A 16,623-nucleotide genomic window follows, 5' to 3' on the forward strand; every position below is an offset into this window, starting at 1 on the left:
GACATTTCCCATTTTGCGCATTAAATTTTCCCCTCATTCAATCTTGTTTGTATCTCAGAAGAGTGGAACAGCCCGGAAAGAATAGATCTGTCATGATGGAAAAATTCCTGTCGAGAGGAAACACATTACACGAAGAGGTATACTCTCTATGACTGTATGGAGTGTGCACATACAATATTGTACTGTTACCTGATCCTTCCTTTCTCTGTCAAGTCAGACCCGCCCCCACGTGATTCTTGAGCTCCGAACAATGTGCGTTGACCTTTGACTCCTCGTGTTTGGTTGATACAATGATACCGCTGCACAATAAAAAGGGAAGAAAAACAAAAAACAATACAGAAGAAATACGAGTAATCACGAATACAAGTGGCGCAGTAGTCCCTATCAGGTGATAGAGAGATAAAGGGATAGGTTGACCGCATTCCTCGTTTGATACATGTAGCAAGGCAATGTATTTTTGACAGCGAAACTGAGAATTATACTCGCGTTATGTATTTATTTTGAGTAGAGTCCTTAGTTTATACAAAAGTCTCGGAGGCAGTGCCCAAGGTCTTGTTGCCTTTTGTGTCCGAGTTGGTTAAGGAAGCCATCTCCCTGGTTGTCGAAGAGAGTAAAAATTGACGTAGACGTGCGCATAGAATATGGTAAAGATTGTGAGAATATGCTTTAGTTACTCTGTAAGTGTGAAGTTATTCCTTTCTTACATCAGATCATCTAATATATGTAAAAGCAAATGTTTTAATCATTACAGCAGCAAACCACATGAAATATTACTCGGTTCCCTTTCGAGGGAAACAAAGGATGAATACCTACATACAAGATACAATATTTTAAGAGAGAGAGAAAGAGAGGAAGAGATGAAAGATATTACATGTAAGAGTTTGGAGGTCTCGAGTATACAATTACTAGATGTATAGAAGTCTGTGGACTGTCAATTGAATGCGAGCAACCTTGTGCCCATGGAGCGACATCCATTCTTGTAGGCGCTAATCCTGTCTTTTCTCAAATTCTATGCATGCATGCGGCCATGTAGAGTTCGTTTTGGCCTCGGTAATCTGATGAGTTGTTTTCGTCTATATAGCTGAACGTTTATTTGGAATCCATATACAGCAAATGCAAAATGATGGCGAGCATACCTTCACACACGACGTTTTTCCATTGTTTGTTTGCTTGTTTGTTTGTTTTTAAGTGAGAGCTGAATTATAATTGGTTCAGCATGAAGGCAAAGAGCTGCAAACATACCTCAGTACATACATGTAATGTACATGCCTATATAGTGTCCTGCGTGTGTGACACTGCTAGAACGTTGTTGATACAATAACAGTTCTGGTTTATTCAAAAGTTACGTTCAGACGGTGATCATTTACCTCAGCACATACATGTACATGTAATATGCATGCCTATAATGTCCTGCGTGTGTGACACTGCTAGAACGTTGTTGATACAATGTAAATAGTTCTGGTTTATTCAAAAGTTACGTTCAGACGGTCATGGCTAGTAACTGATCAGTGGGAATGCTGGGGGATGATTGTTCCAATCCTTGTGGATTCATTTAAGAGTACATTATAAAACTATTGTTGTGTGAAAATTATTTGCTTCAGAATGGTCTCATATTCAAGTAATGTGCAGTTTAATGTTTCCAGGTTAGCATGCCTGTACAGTGACGGGGCGATCGTAAACGGGCCGTTATTATATTATATAATTTTTGATATGATGGACTAACTTTAAAAGTGGCGCTCAGCGTAATGAAACTCTTCCATAATGTTTGTGTTGCAATGACTGTCAATATGAATTTCAGTGGGAAAGCAGCCGCAAATCTCACACAAAAGATATGAAATCTTAGCATTTCGTACACAAACTAATGAAAGACCTTTGAGTTGTTGACAATATCCTCTCAGCTGATTTGCGTAAATGCTTTCGACCGATATCACTGTTCTGTGAAAATATTGGGTGCAACTTTAAAGGGATGGTATAGGTTGCGATGGGGAATCAAATTTTAATTGTTAACTTTTAACAAACCGGCGCGCCGCTACCAGGGGCAGATCCAGGAATTTCGTAAAGAGGGGCGCCTTCACAAAATTAAAGGGGGGGGGGGTGCACGCCCCCATTTTTTCTTTCTATTTCTTTTGTTTTAACAAAAATTATAAGGGGCGGGTGGTGCACCCGCTGCGCCCCCGCCTGGATCCGCCACTGGCTATACGGTGTACATGTAGGCCTACTGGTACACCTGGATTGAAAATGAAAGCCCATGCACTCCATAATCCATTGACTTCAGTAAATAGAGCAAAAGAAACAAAACGAAACCCCAAACCCACAAACAATGGAACAAATACGACGAAAATTACATCAAAAAATAGACAACAAAGCTACAGTGTTTTCATTGTTTAATACAATGACTTCTCAGGGATGATTCCATTTTCTTGACGGGGACTGATGAAAGTTATGGGCATGTGAATGGAATATATATCTATGTACATCAAGATCACGTGATCATGGCCTGACTAGTCTCTCACTGACGTATTGAATTAATCTTCTCTGTAAACATCCCTAAAAAATGAACGTAATTAGAATAACTTGTAACGGTCGCATCAAAGTATTGAAGTCTTGCCGTTATACCCAGACCTATATTCGGTTTAAAAGACAAACTTTCTGCCGGCCAATACAAGGGGGGGGGGGGGGCTTTCAAAATAAGGAGAACGGATGATTCAATGGGTTAGATGCAATGAGTCAGGTGTATTGCTATGTATTATAATGTCAGTGCATAAATCAACGACTGTTGGACATAATGAAGCCCTGACAGTTATGTCTGAAATGGACACTTTGGCATTGAAAACGTTAAAAACCGAATGAACGGGTCTGTAGTAACCGATGTCTTAACCCGTTGAAGACGAGTCCCGAGAATACTCGGGAAGAGGTATATGGGAAATAAATCTTATGCGTGTAGTAGCAAAATCAGTCTGTCCTCATTGGGATAAGAGGTAAAAGACTCGTAATTGCTAGATTATAGTGACGGACAATACAATTGTTGTCATGTACGACCATGCGCGTCTACGGTCGTTTTGTGTAAAGACGTTTAAAAGAGCAATTGTTTTTAATTTGTGGATAATTATAGTAATGATATCACAGTTGCGACCAACCACCACTATCCGATGAAAAGATGTTTCATGAGCTATATCCGTTATCGATTAAATTACTGCCGCTCTGTATCTTTGAACATGATGCACATGCTGTATGCTGTAGACCCTGATGCAGAGTTGCGAATTCTGCAGGCGCCAGATGAGGAGGCGCGCCGGTGGGTAACACCTCATTAGCACCCTCCCCATCGGGGATTCTCTGGCTATACACCAAATTTCGCTCCTCCCGGGCAAAATTCTAATGTGTGACCGTGTGTCTTGATAAGATGGCATCCTGTTATACCACCCAACTATTTTCCTGCTTTTATCAGTACCCTATTCATGTAGGGCCTTATCTTTTCAAATATTGTGTTATTCATGGAAACCCAAGGTTTTTTAAAATCATGAAATTCTTCCGTCGAGGTGTTTTTATTGCAACTGTTTGACAAATTACCCTACGTATGTCGACGTCGATGTAGGGCAATTTGTCAATCAGTTGCAATCCAAGGTTTGTTTGCTTGTTTTTGTTTGTGTGTGTGTGTGGGGGGGGGGGTATTTTTGTGCTACACACAAGAAGGTACTAATGTAAAAAAAAAAAAAAATCATAGCTTGAACAATAGGACTAAACTGTTAGGTGGAAACAATAGTCCACCATACACTATTTTGACAGCTGGCCATGACAGCTGCATTACAATCAAATTATTTAATGTACCTGCAGGAACAGACCGCAAGTTGCATATCTGTAATGACAATTGCAGGATATGTTGATGGGCGTCATTACACTGGTTACAGCAAAATCAACTTTGATTTCGTCGAAACAGAATGTGTAGGGTGCCTATGCGCGAATATTCTCTAACGAGAAAAAACGCATACAAGAAAGTCATATTGAAGACACAGCTTAAAGGGACATCCAGACGATTTGTATAATTCTACATTGTGTAGTTCATAAAGTGACAGTGCCATGTACTGATTTGTGGAATTTATCTTGGTCCTTGAGCAGACAAACCAATACTCTGACCCCCCCCCCCCCAAAAAAAGAAAAATACATTGGATGTAGGCCTATATATTACAGTGAACAAAGATGGTGGTCATTGGAGACTCACATATACCAGTAAAGGCAGTAATGTAGCATTGTTATTCCATTACATTGCAACTTGCTCTAACAAATTCATATATGGAGAATTTCTCCTTCTTCCATTATTTTGTTCTGCCTCCATGAGCAACCGATCATGTATTCTTTATTATGTGAAGCTATTTTCTGTTATACTTGTAAATTCAATATGATTTACTATGAATTTTGAAAACATTTCTTATTCATTTTCCCATTAACTATAATTTAATAAGATCTTATTTACCTAGGATAGCCTCTTCAGTGTTGCCAATGCTCTACCAGAGGGCTCTGCCATTATCATTACCCTATCGTTTGCCAGGTTTACCCATTTATAGACCTTGGTCGAGAGGGACATGGTGGATAAAAACATCTTGTCCAAGGACGTAAGCACAGGGCGGGATTCGAACTCTGGTCTTCCGGTCAGGAGTCGGGAGTCTTATCCACTATACACATGCCACACCGCCCCCTCTTAACCAACCTACCGTAACTCTGTAGGCCTACCCAGTAGGCCTCACGCTCCTAATTAAACTCGCGCATTGCCTATGTGCCTAAAGATGAGGTAATGTTATTTTTTACCAAAAAAATCATTAAAAATCAGTCAAGTGGAAAATTGCCACTTTTGGTAGTGTTTGATATTGCTTGAGGACAGGAGCTTCTGCAGGTTATGAAGAAGTTGAATGAGTCAGGGTTTTTGTATTTTTAATGATTTTTTTATTGATGTATGAGGTAATTTGCTATTTTTATCATTTTTGAGAGTGACTGGATGACTAATCACGTATGGAGGCTCTTAACTTTTTTTAGAGCTGGAAAACATCCCAAAATATGTTGTTTGCTTGAAAGCAGAGAAAATTTCCCTTCATCTGCTTCCATTAAAAAAAATTCTATGATTCGATTAATTTTTTTATGATTCATGGAATATGCTGCATTTAACACAGGTTTCTATGGGAGCCGGGAAAAGGAGCGTGAGGCCAGTAGGATAACAAACATGATACATGTATAGATGCCTACCCAGTAGGATAACAAACATAATATAGATGTTCAAATGTTAAACGTCTAAAGACAGCTGGAGGTTTCCTTTAAACAAACAGTCTGTTATATTCCGCGAAACATTTCCATGCACGTAAACATGCGTATATAATTTTGCCTTGTATATACATTCTAGAATAACATAGTACTTTTCGCGAACCAAAGCTGTAACCCTATAACAACACATTCACGAAACGAAATACTGTACTATCCAGCAATAAATCATGACCACCGCTCACAATTCCTGCATGTGGCAGCTTAGAGCTGTCGGACCAAAAAACAGGGAAAACAAATCTTTTCTTAACAAAGTGAAACCAATGCGCAATAAAACTGAACGGTTGAAGGGATAGCACACAAAGTACAAAGCAGACAAAGAGCTTGGCAGCATTGTTGAAGCGATCACATAGTTTTGGTTCAGACCTAACTTCAGGTTTCCAACATTTTGTTCTTTTTTTTTGTGAGATACTGAGAAACATCTTACGAAATGTGAAAGAACGTGTGATTCCAACAGGAATTCAGCGTTTTGATGAAAATTAGTTTTGAAATGGCTGGGATATCCAAACCAAGCGATCCTAATAAAAGGTGGGACCCACCTTTTATTACAATCGCTTTCTTTTACTTCGTTTTTGGATGTCTCAGCCATTCCAAAACCGATTTTCATCAAATAAACTTTGAATTCTTCTTAGATTGCATGTTCTCTTCTAATTCATAAGTGGTTTCTTGGTATCTTGCAAAAAAAAAATAAATAAATAAAATAAAGCCCAATCCCCATCTTCACCAATACTTTATATAGGCCCTACCATCCCTTTAATGATATCAAGCAGATTTTGTTACGTGTGTGTGTGTGTGTGTGTGTGTTTGCTGAGACGTTCTTTGTGGTAATAATGCTTTGCGATTGTCTAAAGGCTGAGAGTTGGACTATATAAATCATTCTTTTGTAAACATGTTTTTAAAAACCCTCGGTCGTATGAACATCATGCGTTTTTTTTTTCTATTCAAGAAATGAAAGAACTACAATGTGTAATGAAAGAAACTAACCATTATTGTGTGGAATTTGACACATGGATGTAAACGTCGAGCCTTTGTGTGTTAGTTGCAGCAGATTTCTTTGTCAAGTTGATGCTATAATAATGTCCTATTATACGGTATAACGTTGTGTCTGTCTCCTTGTTAACTGTTTCAACATTCGCATTCATATAGTCTTACCTTAGTAAACGTGCCTGTGATTTTTACTCGCATTGTTGCAGGTTTCTGCTACTCCCTATAAGAGCATGACTGTAAGCTGTGGGGAATAATGTTGTAATGATCGAGTGTGTAATGTCTTTCTGTTCGTAATGTTATATTCTGGTTAGTGATCCATTAACCACATGGCGTTTAGTGTTAAATTGGACACTGACACTATGTGCAATGACTGCTCTGTGTTATACAGAATAGAAATGAGGAGATCTATTTCACTATTTCGATCAACGTGCAAAAGTCTCTGGATATATTACTAGTACACTGTACTTCGTCTCCTAATGTGCTTCCATTATAAAGACATTATATCTGAGGATGATCATGCATGCGCGTAAATAGCACTCCCGGTTTGCTTGTTTTTTTGTTTTTGTTTTTGTTTTTTTTTGCTTGTTGTTTTAACATGATAAAATGCAGCCTAGTGTTGTACGCTTATTCTTTTTGCTGGTAGCAAGTGCAACAGACAAGAAGACCGCCCAAAATTTTGAGACAAGTGAAATGTACCCCTCTTTTTCTCAGTTTTATTTGCAGGGGAGGGGGCATGGCATATGGATAGAATGATCCTTTGGCCTTTTTTTTATACGTCCTGGTCAGTAACTTATTATTTTTTCATAGATATTAATATTCCTCCTGTGACAGCATGTCTAAGACTCAAGAGACATGACACATACTGGCATAGTGTCTTAATCTTATCTTATTATTTCGAAACTGGAACACGTCCCGCCCCCTTCGTTGGGAGTTCCTTGGAATATCAATGCAGTTTATCCATAGGATGGATGACAGCAAATATTGATCAAACATGTTGATTTCAACTGCACGTGACATAATAATACCCTTTGAACGGGTCTAAGTGTCATTAATGCCGTCATTAATACACCAGTCACGTACCCGGACTGCCAGTATGATTGCAGTAATTTCTGCAATTTAATGCATACGAGCTGCATGATACTGAAAGATACACTCACACAACAAGCAAACGACAGTGGTGTCATATTACATCAACAGTTCATTACATTTACAGCATTGAATTGTACCATATCACTTACCACTTCGTCCGTCTCCAGTCCCAGCTGTGTACTTGTATTTGTAAATACGAGGGGCCTCGATCTTGGAGCGTAGCAGTGAACTCGCCCTAGCACTCACCAGGGCAGAGGAACAACACAACGGTAGCAATCAGCTGATCGTTCCCTATATAACCTGAATGGAGCAAACAGCTGAACAATGTACATAACCCGCGCTATTGTGCTGTATGTCGCAACGACTGGTCACAGTGGGCGAGTGTATACAGCGAAACAGTGCGCGGCAACGGTTCGTCATACGCAACACTCACGTGCAAAATTGTGCGAAAACATTCTCACTTTCGTCTGCTGTAACAATGGCCGACTTACTCGGCCGCGAGATGATGTACAGTTAGTGGTACAGACATAGGTACGTAAGATGTATATCACCTTTCCGTATGATTCACCTTCGAAGCGGTAGCGACCGTGAGCTAGATGAGCAGGAAGGGCGTGCGACAAGTGAAGATAGAGTGATAAATTTTCACGGGCAGATAAACTGTACCAGGTCCAGGTGAACATATCCTCCCCCTTTGTTGACAGCACTCGAGTCCGAGCAGGTCCATCAAATGCGTTTGAAACCAGGCCGAGATAGCGGGGAGCTCGGAGTCATCGCGTGCGCGTGTTCACACCACGACGTAATGAAGTTCAAGGTCTAGTCGCCATCGTTTATGAATTCATCAGCTGTCCATAATAAGCCAGTTCGCACTTACAATCTGAGCATGTGCAGACAAACAAAGGTCATTGCAGACTTTCTCTCGAAAGTGACTCGTAACTTAGGCATTTCAAACTATGATAATGAAAACTATGGTAATAACGGGGGTGGAGGTGGGTATTCATGTTTAGCCAGGCCCAGTACATAAAATGTACAGGTGCATGCATGTATCGATATGTAGGCCTACAGGTGAACGCGTGTTCTTTTCAACCACGTACGAGTAAATAACAGCCATTCATGCAGGAACTTATACTTATAAATTACCTCTGTTTGCTTAGCTTCATTTATTCACCTGCCTCTCTTACACCACCAGTCAATGTTTTGACAAGTCAGATTTGGATGTCTTTGCAGACCATGCAGCTAACTGTGAACTCGCCTATACCTTCCAATCAGAAGTTCGCGATTGTGCACCTGTAATATAAAGTGGGTCAGGTGACGGGGGAAAAAAGAGATTAAATTACAGATCTCGAAGATCATTGACAAGGCTGAGCGTTCAATGTGTTCTGGCATCAGAACAAAGAGTAGAACTCCCCCTCTTTTTTCACTGTCAGCCTGTTTACCATTCTGTTTCACTTCATGCTAAAATCATGATATAAGTTTACCATCTACAATGAAATACAAACAAAGATTCACGCACGGTCAATCCTGCCTTAGTGGTCACCTGTCGTACACGGCCACTAATGTCTATACCGGTCACATACCGTATACGGCCACTAAAAACAACCCCACAAGACCACGTCTTTTAAAAAAAAAAAAAAAACGCTTACCTGTCTATAACGGCCACCTGTTTCGTCTCCGTGTGTGGCCGCTAAATAGACATGTTTGACTGGATAATTCAACCTCCTGAGCATTCCAAGAATAATACCTCATGAAGAATAGTCATGAGACAGAAAAGTAATAATCACGACTATTGAACCCCCCCCCCCCCCACAAAAAAGAAAAGAAAAAAGATTCAGCTGCTGGATGTGGCCCAGTAAACATATTTTTATAGCGCGGTTATACGGGCGTTATGGAGACGGGAAAAAAGGGAACAAAAGTAATACAAATTTACAATGAAAAAGAAAAAAAATGTCAAGAAAATACACATCGCCGGGGATAAGGGTACAAAAAAGGATATGGGGATAGAAATAGTGGAATGAACACAGTGCATATCAGGGCAGGTGTAGAAGTCATTAACACTTACATGATTAATGTTTACGGATGAGCTACAAAAGAACAGCGCACTTTTATTTACATTGGATAGAACGTTGGGACAGCGGAAAGCTGTTATTATTGGCATGGTAGTGGTGGTAGTGGTGGTAGTGGGGGGGGGGGGGAGGGTAGTGTGTATTGGGGGTTGTGCCCGTGATGGGGTCAAGGGGCAATATACATTATTTTTACCCGCAAGTATGTAATATAATATGCGTGTGTGTGCGCGTGTATGTGTGCTGGGGATTATTAGGTTTTTGAGAAGTATATTGTTTCTATGGCATCTCCCTCAGAAGGGAGCGATTTGTGACATCGTTTGAATCTCGATATGATTTAACTATTCGTTATAAAATATAATCTTTTAAAGAAGGAATCCATGATTTCACGAACTGTTGCCTTTAAGGGTGCTGCCATGCAAACAATTAGAACTAATTAAGAGATCTGTTATCAAACATTAAAGACAATATTAAAGAACCGACAGATCTCAAGGATATCAATCTCGTACCATGCCGAAATTTGCACACGACACGCACAGTCTACCACCGCGTCGCCACAGCAAAATCTCCCTATATTAGAAATGAAGTTTATGACAGACCTATAAATGAAGGGTTAAGTTTTTATGACAGATAGACTGGGCACCTAGTCTATACTTCGCGCGGCAATTGATTTCCTTGAGCCTTTTATTTTCAGGTTTAATTATTTCTATCTGAGAAAAGGGTTCTGATAAGTAGGAACTCGTACATTGCAACGGTGAGACAATATCATGATACTGCCATTGAATATTATCAGTACAGTTTTAGGCGCGATGTGTTTAACTGTTTTCATGGAATGGATTAGTGTATTCTTGCAACCTGATTGTTCAGTATCCATTTAGTCATTTCTCACTGACTGCATACATGTATATTTTCCTTTCAGTCACCATTTCCCATAACCATGCGTCCGGTAATAAGTGGATGCATGATTTTCCCATGCATCCGGTATCGTATAGGCCTACCGGACACACGCATTTTTTTTTCTATACACATGATTTTCCCTGCTTTCGGTAAACTACAATGTTATTTAACAGTAATTTTAGGAATTTTCGACCCACTTTATAAAACAGATGACTCTTTGTTTTGTTTTGTTTTTACCCGATGGGGCGTTTGAAATTATATAAACGCAGTACCTTTGATTTTTTTAATCATACTTTTGAACATTGAACATACATGATCATTGGATGATTTTAACAATTTCGTCTGTAGTTTTCATCCACGTTTACTCGAGCTCTGATTTAAGTCCATGAAATTATGCGTCTGTTGAAGACATTTAACTCAATTTTTCAGATGACAATGGGCGCTTTTCACACTGCGACCGCAAAAGTTTTCGAAACGTTCAGATCAAGATCGCTATTCGGGCCTGCCGAATTGCGGACTATATAGGTGACATAAACATTTGTTAATTCTAACTGTGCATGCTTCAGGTTTTATAGTGTGTACAAAATGCTTGTAACAGTTAAGAAGACTTACGGTTCCAATAAACTTTTCTAGCTTTGCAAATTTTGATTTTTGTATAGGTTTCGAATGGTTCGAAAACATCAGTATACACAAGACCAAAACAAGAACAAAACAACTTCATGAATACACAAGTTCAAACAAAATCTTGTTGAATTTAATATCGAAGCGATCCAATAGCTAAGAATGATTGCAGTCTTTGCAAGAGATCTCGCCTTACTATTAAGACGAGCAATTATTAATTTCGTTTTACTTTATCAAAATTAATGTATCGATACTCATGTGAATATCTTCTGGGATATAATTATTTTTGTCCCCGCCGAACAAGTTCGAGCAGGGGACTATGAAACGGGCTCCGTACGTGTGTTTGTCCGTGTGTCCGTGTGTGCGTCCGTGTATGATCAAAATGTTCAATTTTCTACTTCTCTGTCATTTATGAGCCGATTTTGATTCTGTTTGCTTTATATGAGAGCACTACATGGGAGCTTTGAAACTTCTACACAGAATTTCAGTTGTGGCCTTTGACCTTGACCTTTGACCTATATTGTACATTTTGATACAAAATGCTACTCCTTCGCCATTTCTAATCCGATGTCGATTCCGTTTGCTTTATGTGGTGGCACTATTTGAGGGCTTCAAAACTTCTACACAGAATTTTGACCTTTGACTTCTTTGACCTTTGACCTTGATTTTTTGACCTGTATTGTGCATTTTGCTACAAAATGCTACTCCTTCGCCATTTCTAACCCGATTTCGATTCCGTTTGCTTTATGTGATGGCACTAGGTGAGGGCTTCAAAACTTCTACACAGAATTTTGACCTTTGACTTCTTTGACCTTTGACCTTGATTTTTGACCTATATTGTACATTGGCTACAAAATGCTACTCCTTCGCCATTTCTAACCCGATTTCGATTCCGTTTGTTTTATGTGATGGCACTAGGTGAGAGCTTCTAAACTTCTACACAGAATGTTGACCTTTGACTTCTTTGATTTTTGACCTTGATTTTTGACCTATATTGTACATTTTGCTACAAAATGCTACTCCTTCGCCATTTCTAACCCGATTTCGATTCCGTTTGCTTTTTGTGATGGCACTAGGTGAGGGCTTCAAAACTTCTACACAGAATGTTGACCTTTGACTTCTTTGACCTTTGACCTTGATTTTTGACCTATATTGTACATTGGCTACAAAATGTTACTCCTTCGCCATTTCTAACCCGATTTCGATTCCGTTTGCTTCATGTGATGGCACTAGATGAGGGCTTCAAAACTTCTACACAGAATTTTGACCTTTGACTTCTTTGACCTTTGACCTTGATTTTTGACCTATATTGTACATTTTGCTACAAAATGCTACTTCCGGCGGGGACATATATTACGCACCGCATAATTTCTACTTTTCCTTGTTCCTCATCATGTATCTCAATGTATTCTACCAGGTGACTTACGATTCCTACGAGGCATTATTCTCTGCCTATAGGACTGTTTAAAGTAAAAAAAAAAAAAAAAGATAGTATAAAACATTGTCAGGGAGCGAAGTGACCAGGGAATAGGGTTCGTCTGCGTGATGAGTGCTGCATGAACTTCTGCATTGTGATGTTGAAATCATAATTTGGTACAAACAGGTGTACTATACTTCAGTGAGTATTTTTTTTTTTGAAACGCTTAAAGGGTAATTGCGGTCCAGTTGAAAGTTAGTCTGAAAAGAAAGAGAAACATTTTACAAGCACAACAGTGAAGTTTTGATCGGATTAATCGGATAAATTAAATCGGATAGAAATTAAGACAGTTATGAAATTATGAGGTTTTGCTAATTTGAAATGCACGTTTGAATATGCAAAGTCAATGTGCCGTGGAATGGAACTTTTGCCTGATGATAGCTATAATAGCTCGTATAACTTTACTTTCAAACACATATAATTACACTATACATTTTATTTACACATGACTTATACGCGGCTGCTACACTGTAAAAACATCGGTGTTAGATTTAACACTATGGGTGTTAAATCTAACACCGAGCAAGCTTCAATAGAGGACCACACCCACAGGTGTAGAAAATGTATTGTGACGGTGTTAAAAAGTGTTCACCTGGCACTTCGTGGTGTTAATTTGACACTGTGGCTGGTGATATTTTTGACACTGCGCTAGAGTTAATTCAATAATGACACCGCATAGTGTTGATTTGATATTGGTGGTGTTAATTTCAATGGTATAACACCCGTCCAGCTTCAATAGGAGACCACACCAACTGGTGTTACTGTGGTGTGAATGTGTTTACACATTTTTTTCAAAAATCAAGTACTTTATCGGAAATTTTTTTCTTGTCTTGTTGAAGTTTAAAATTAACAAGAAGTGCAGTAACTAAGAAACTAGTCAAAAAACAATTTTATATTTTGAAATGACACCCGGAGGTGTTAATCTAACACCATGAATGAGCACCGGAAATTTAACACCAGCTAGGTGTTTCATATTTGACACCGGACTTTTTACAGTGTATAGAGCAGAGTTTACATGAATATCTCGAATATGGACAGAATTGGTGAGCGGATGAAACAGGTCTACAGCTGAGCCAAATTTGTCATATACACGGGAATGAAGGAATGGAATCCAACATTTAAATATGGATGTGGAATACGAGAAATTAAGATGTATGGCCATTCCCTGTAAAAGAGCAATTGAATTTAACAGATTAAATGAAACTTTGAAATGAAAAAGAAATCATAAGCCAATATATCACAGGGAAATACAAGATTCGTAGAAACGCGTTGAAATTAACTGTGTTAATTGAATTCGAACGTTCAAAGTGCGAAGTTATGTTCCTATAAATGAAATTGAAATTGGTACTTGTGACGAAATTGAACGTCTCTTTGTAGTCGTTAAATTGAATGAATTCCTCTCTAATTTGAACGAAATAGAATTTAAAAGGAATGGCATAAAACGAATTTGAATGCTCAAAGAATGGAAAAGTACCGCGGGAGGGGATCAGTGACCGAAATCGCTTGAATTTGCCTTCTCCTTCAATTTGAATGCAAATCTGATGAAATTGGGCGGGAAAACCTATATGTCCACGATTACTACTTGATGGAGGCATCCGAGATCGAGAACACAATGTCTTGTTTAATATCTCTGTCCATCATCGTATACTGTTTGCATGTCTGCTATTTCATGTCCGATATCTAGTGCAAAGTAATCATTGTAGTTCAAAGGTCTTCTTTCTCTGTATGCTCAGGGTATGGTCTGGAAGAAATTCAGAAATTCAGATAATCAGATATGATATATATATATATATATATATATATATATATATATATATATATATCATATCTTTTGTTATATGTTTATATTGTTCATATCTTTGTTAAAACACTAAATTTGACCTGGTTCGTTGTTGGGTATATATCGACTCAAATTAGCCAGTCTCTGATCAGTTAGCAATATTCATGAGGCGTTTTCACATCAGCCCGATGTCTCCAAATAGCGCGCTATTTTCTGACTTGGGAAATATTCCCGATAGCGAAATAGCGCGCTATTTGATAATGTGAACACAAATTACCGCGCTAATTGTATCGCTCTGATCGAGAAAATTTCTCTACTCCAACTCGGGAAATTTCTGAAATAGCGGGATAGTAGCGCGCTATTTGATAATGTGACAACGACTCGAGAAATTAGCGCGATGAATCCATTATGCCTAGCGTGTGTGACCCGATCGATCGAGGCAAACTGCACACAAGTCATGAGGAATTTTTGAGAGGACACACACATTACTGATGCTGTTTGCACATACTCAGCTGTCGAATTAGCTATTTTAAAATTTTTAACTATTCGGGCTACCCCCTCTTCGGGCTGATGTGAATAAGAAATGAAATAGCGCTCTAATTCGCAATCGCGGAAAATATTTCGAGCTTGGATTTTTATCGGGCTGATGTGAAAACGCCTATTGTGTTGTTGTCGGTTTTTTTTTTATCTCAAGCATGAGAATAGCATCAGAAGAAGGTGAAATGCGTGCAACGACTGCATTTGATGCAGTAAAGAGTTTTCATGAGGAGAAAATGCCTAGGTTTGTGTTTACGTGGCTGCACCTGAACCCCAAAGCATATCATTTTCTTTTATCACACACACACGCACAATAATTGTATAAGGCATACAGTTCGAGGTAATCGCAGGAGGTAATATACAAACGATAAGGACTCTGTAATGTTCATGGAACAGTACAGTGTATTATCAGGGAGGTGGAAGGTCTCTTTCCACCTCCCTGGCATTATAGAGTTAGTGCACTCGTGCGGTACATAAGTTGAATGCATGTGTTTACACAGAATTTACGCAAATATCATTATATCGTCCGTTTGCATGTCGTCTGCAGGCTTATCTGTGCGGCATCGGAGAAGGAGAGAGTTAGGAGATTGCACCATGGAGGCGAAGCCGACCTGCCTCCAGCGAGATCGATGTCGCCGTCGTCTGGTGCTGGCCGCCAGGTTCTTCGACGCCTTCATCCGCAAGGGAGTCATCAAGTCCTTTGGCGTGCTGGTGCCTGCCATGATTGTCCAACTAGCGACGAACTACACGACCCTGGGGCTCGTCATGTCCCTCAACGCAGCATTCACGCAGCTTATGTGTAAGTAGGTTGAGAAGGTACGGCCGGCCGTCGGGCCGCCAAGGCTATGACGAGGGCTTCTTTCCCCTCACCAGGCCACGTGTGCTGAGAGCAAGTCCCATGGAACCGTATCAGGACAACTCCCCCGGAGGACTAGTCCCCCGGGGACTACTCCCACCTGACAGTTCCCCCGGAGGACCACTCCCCCGGAGGACGTCTCCCCCGGAGGACTACTCCCCCGGAGGACGTCTCCCCCGGGGGACAACTCCCCCGGGGGACTACTCCCCCGGGGGACTACTCCCCCGGAGGACAACTCCCCCGGGGGACAACTCCCCCGAGGGACCACTCCCCCGGAGGACCACTCCCCCCGGGGGCAACTCCCCCGGGGGACAACTCCCCCGGGGGACAACTCCCCCGGGGGACAACTCCCCCGGGGGACAACTCCCCCGGAGGACAACTCCCACCTGACAACTTCCCCGGGGACGTCTCCTGGGGGACAATCCCATAACTGAACAGAGATGTTTCTTATTCGTGTCCTAGAAATTGAAATTGAATTCATCTGTGTAAAAACAGTATTCTTTTTATACAGAATTTAAATTAAAGTTAACGTTACCTAAGACACGTCCATCTTTATAACAAAGTTTTTGAAATCTCAGCACAAAGTTTTTATTTTTGTACACGCTACATGTAATGTCGAAAAAAGTAGAAAAGCAGGTCCATTTTATCACTGAAAGTTGGTCAAGAGATAAACACATTGACGGAAACACGCTTTTGAGGGGAGAGTTCATTCCTTAGCATGTACCTGTTATTCTTCATTATTTTATAATATTTTAAGAAGTCCATTCTTTGATGATTTTCCTTTTCTTTTTGCAATTCATGATTATGATAAGGAATATGTTAAATGAAAGAAAGATATTATCCAGAGGGGTGAAGGCTCAAGTTTTTGAGTTTCTTCAGTTTGTCTCCCTCTACAAAGGAATGTTGTTAGAAATACCCTTTTAATGGGGTTATGATTTTTATCTTAGATTCTTATGATAGTTACTATCCTGTATGTCATTGTCAGTAATTTCACTGTGCAGTTTTCGTTTGTTATGTT

At 39.8% G+C, this 16,623-nt stretch overlaps 2 protein-coding genes across 4 annotated transcripts in view; one reads left to right on the plus strand and one right to left on the minus strand.

Annotated features, from left to right (window-relative positions):
* The window catches only part of LOC140244317 (protein unc-93 homolog A-like), a 47,994-nt gene extending 39,832 nt beyond the window's left edge, over positions 1-8,162 (minus strand). Inside the window, exon 1 of one of the 3 annotated variants that reach the window (XM_072323960.1) lies at positions 7,814-8,162. The gene's annotated coding sequence lies outside the window, so the exon portion shown is untranslated. Of the gene's footprint in view, positions 1-189; positions 307-7,529; positions 7,743-7,813 lie in introns of those variants that run through there. The other 2 variants (XM_072323959.1, XM_072323958.1) reach the window with 2 other exon arrangements.
* Positions 1-16,623, plus strand: part of LOC140244318 (monocarboxylate transporter 13-like) — a 37,947-nt gene that overhangs the window by 11,422 nt on the left and 9,902 nt on the right. Inside the window, exon 2 of the mRNA XM_072323962.1 lies at positions 15,297-15,548. Within this exon, the coding sequence (XP_072180063.1) occupies positions 15,344-15,548 (205 nt within the window). The 5' untranslated portion in view covers positions 15,297-15,343. The remainder of the gene's footprint in view (positions 1-15,296; positions 15,549-16,623) is intronic.

The sequence above is a fragment of the Diadema setosum genome, chromosome 21 (genome assembly GCF_964275005.1).
Source record: "Diadema setosum chromosome 21, eeDiaSeto1, whole genome shotgun sequence".
Taxonomy (NCBI): domain Eukaryota; kingdom Metazoa; phylum Echinodermata; class Echinoidea; order Diadematoida; family Diadematidae; genus Diadema; species Diadema setosum.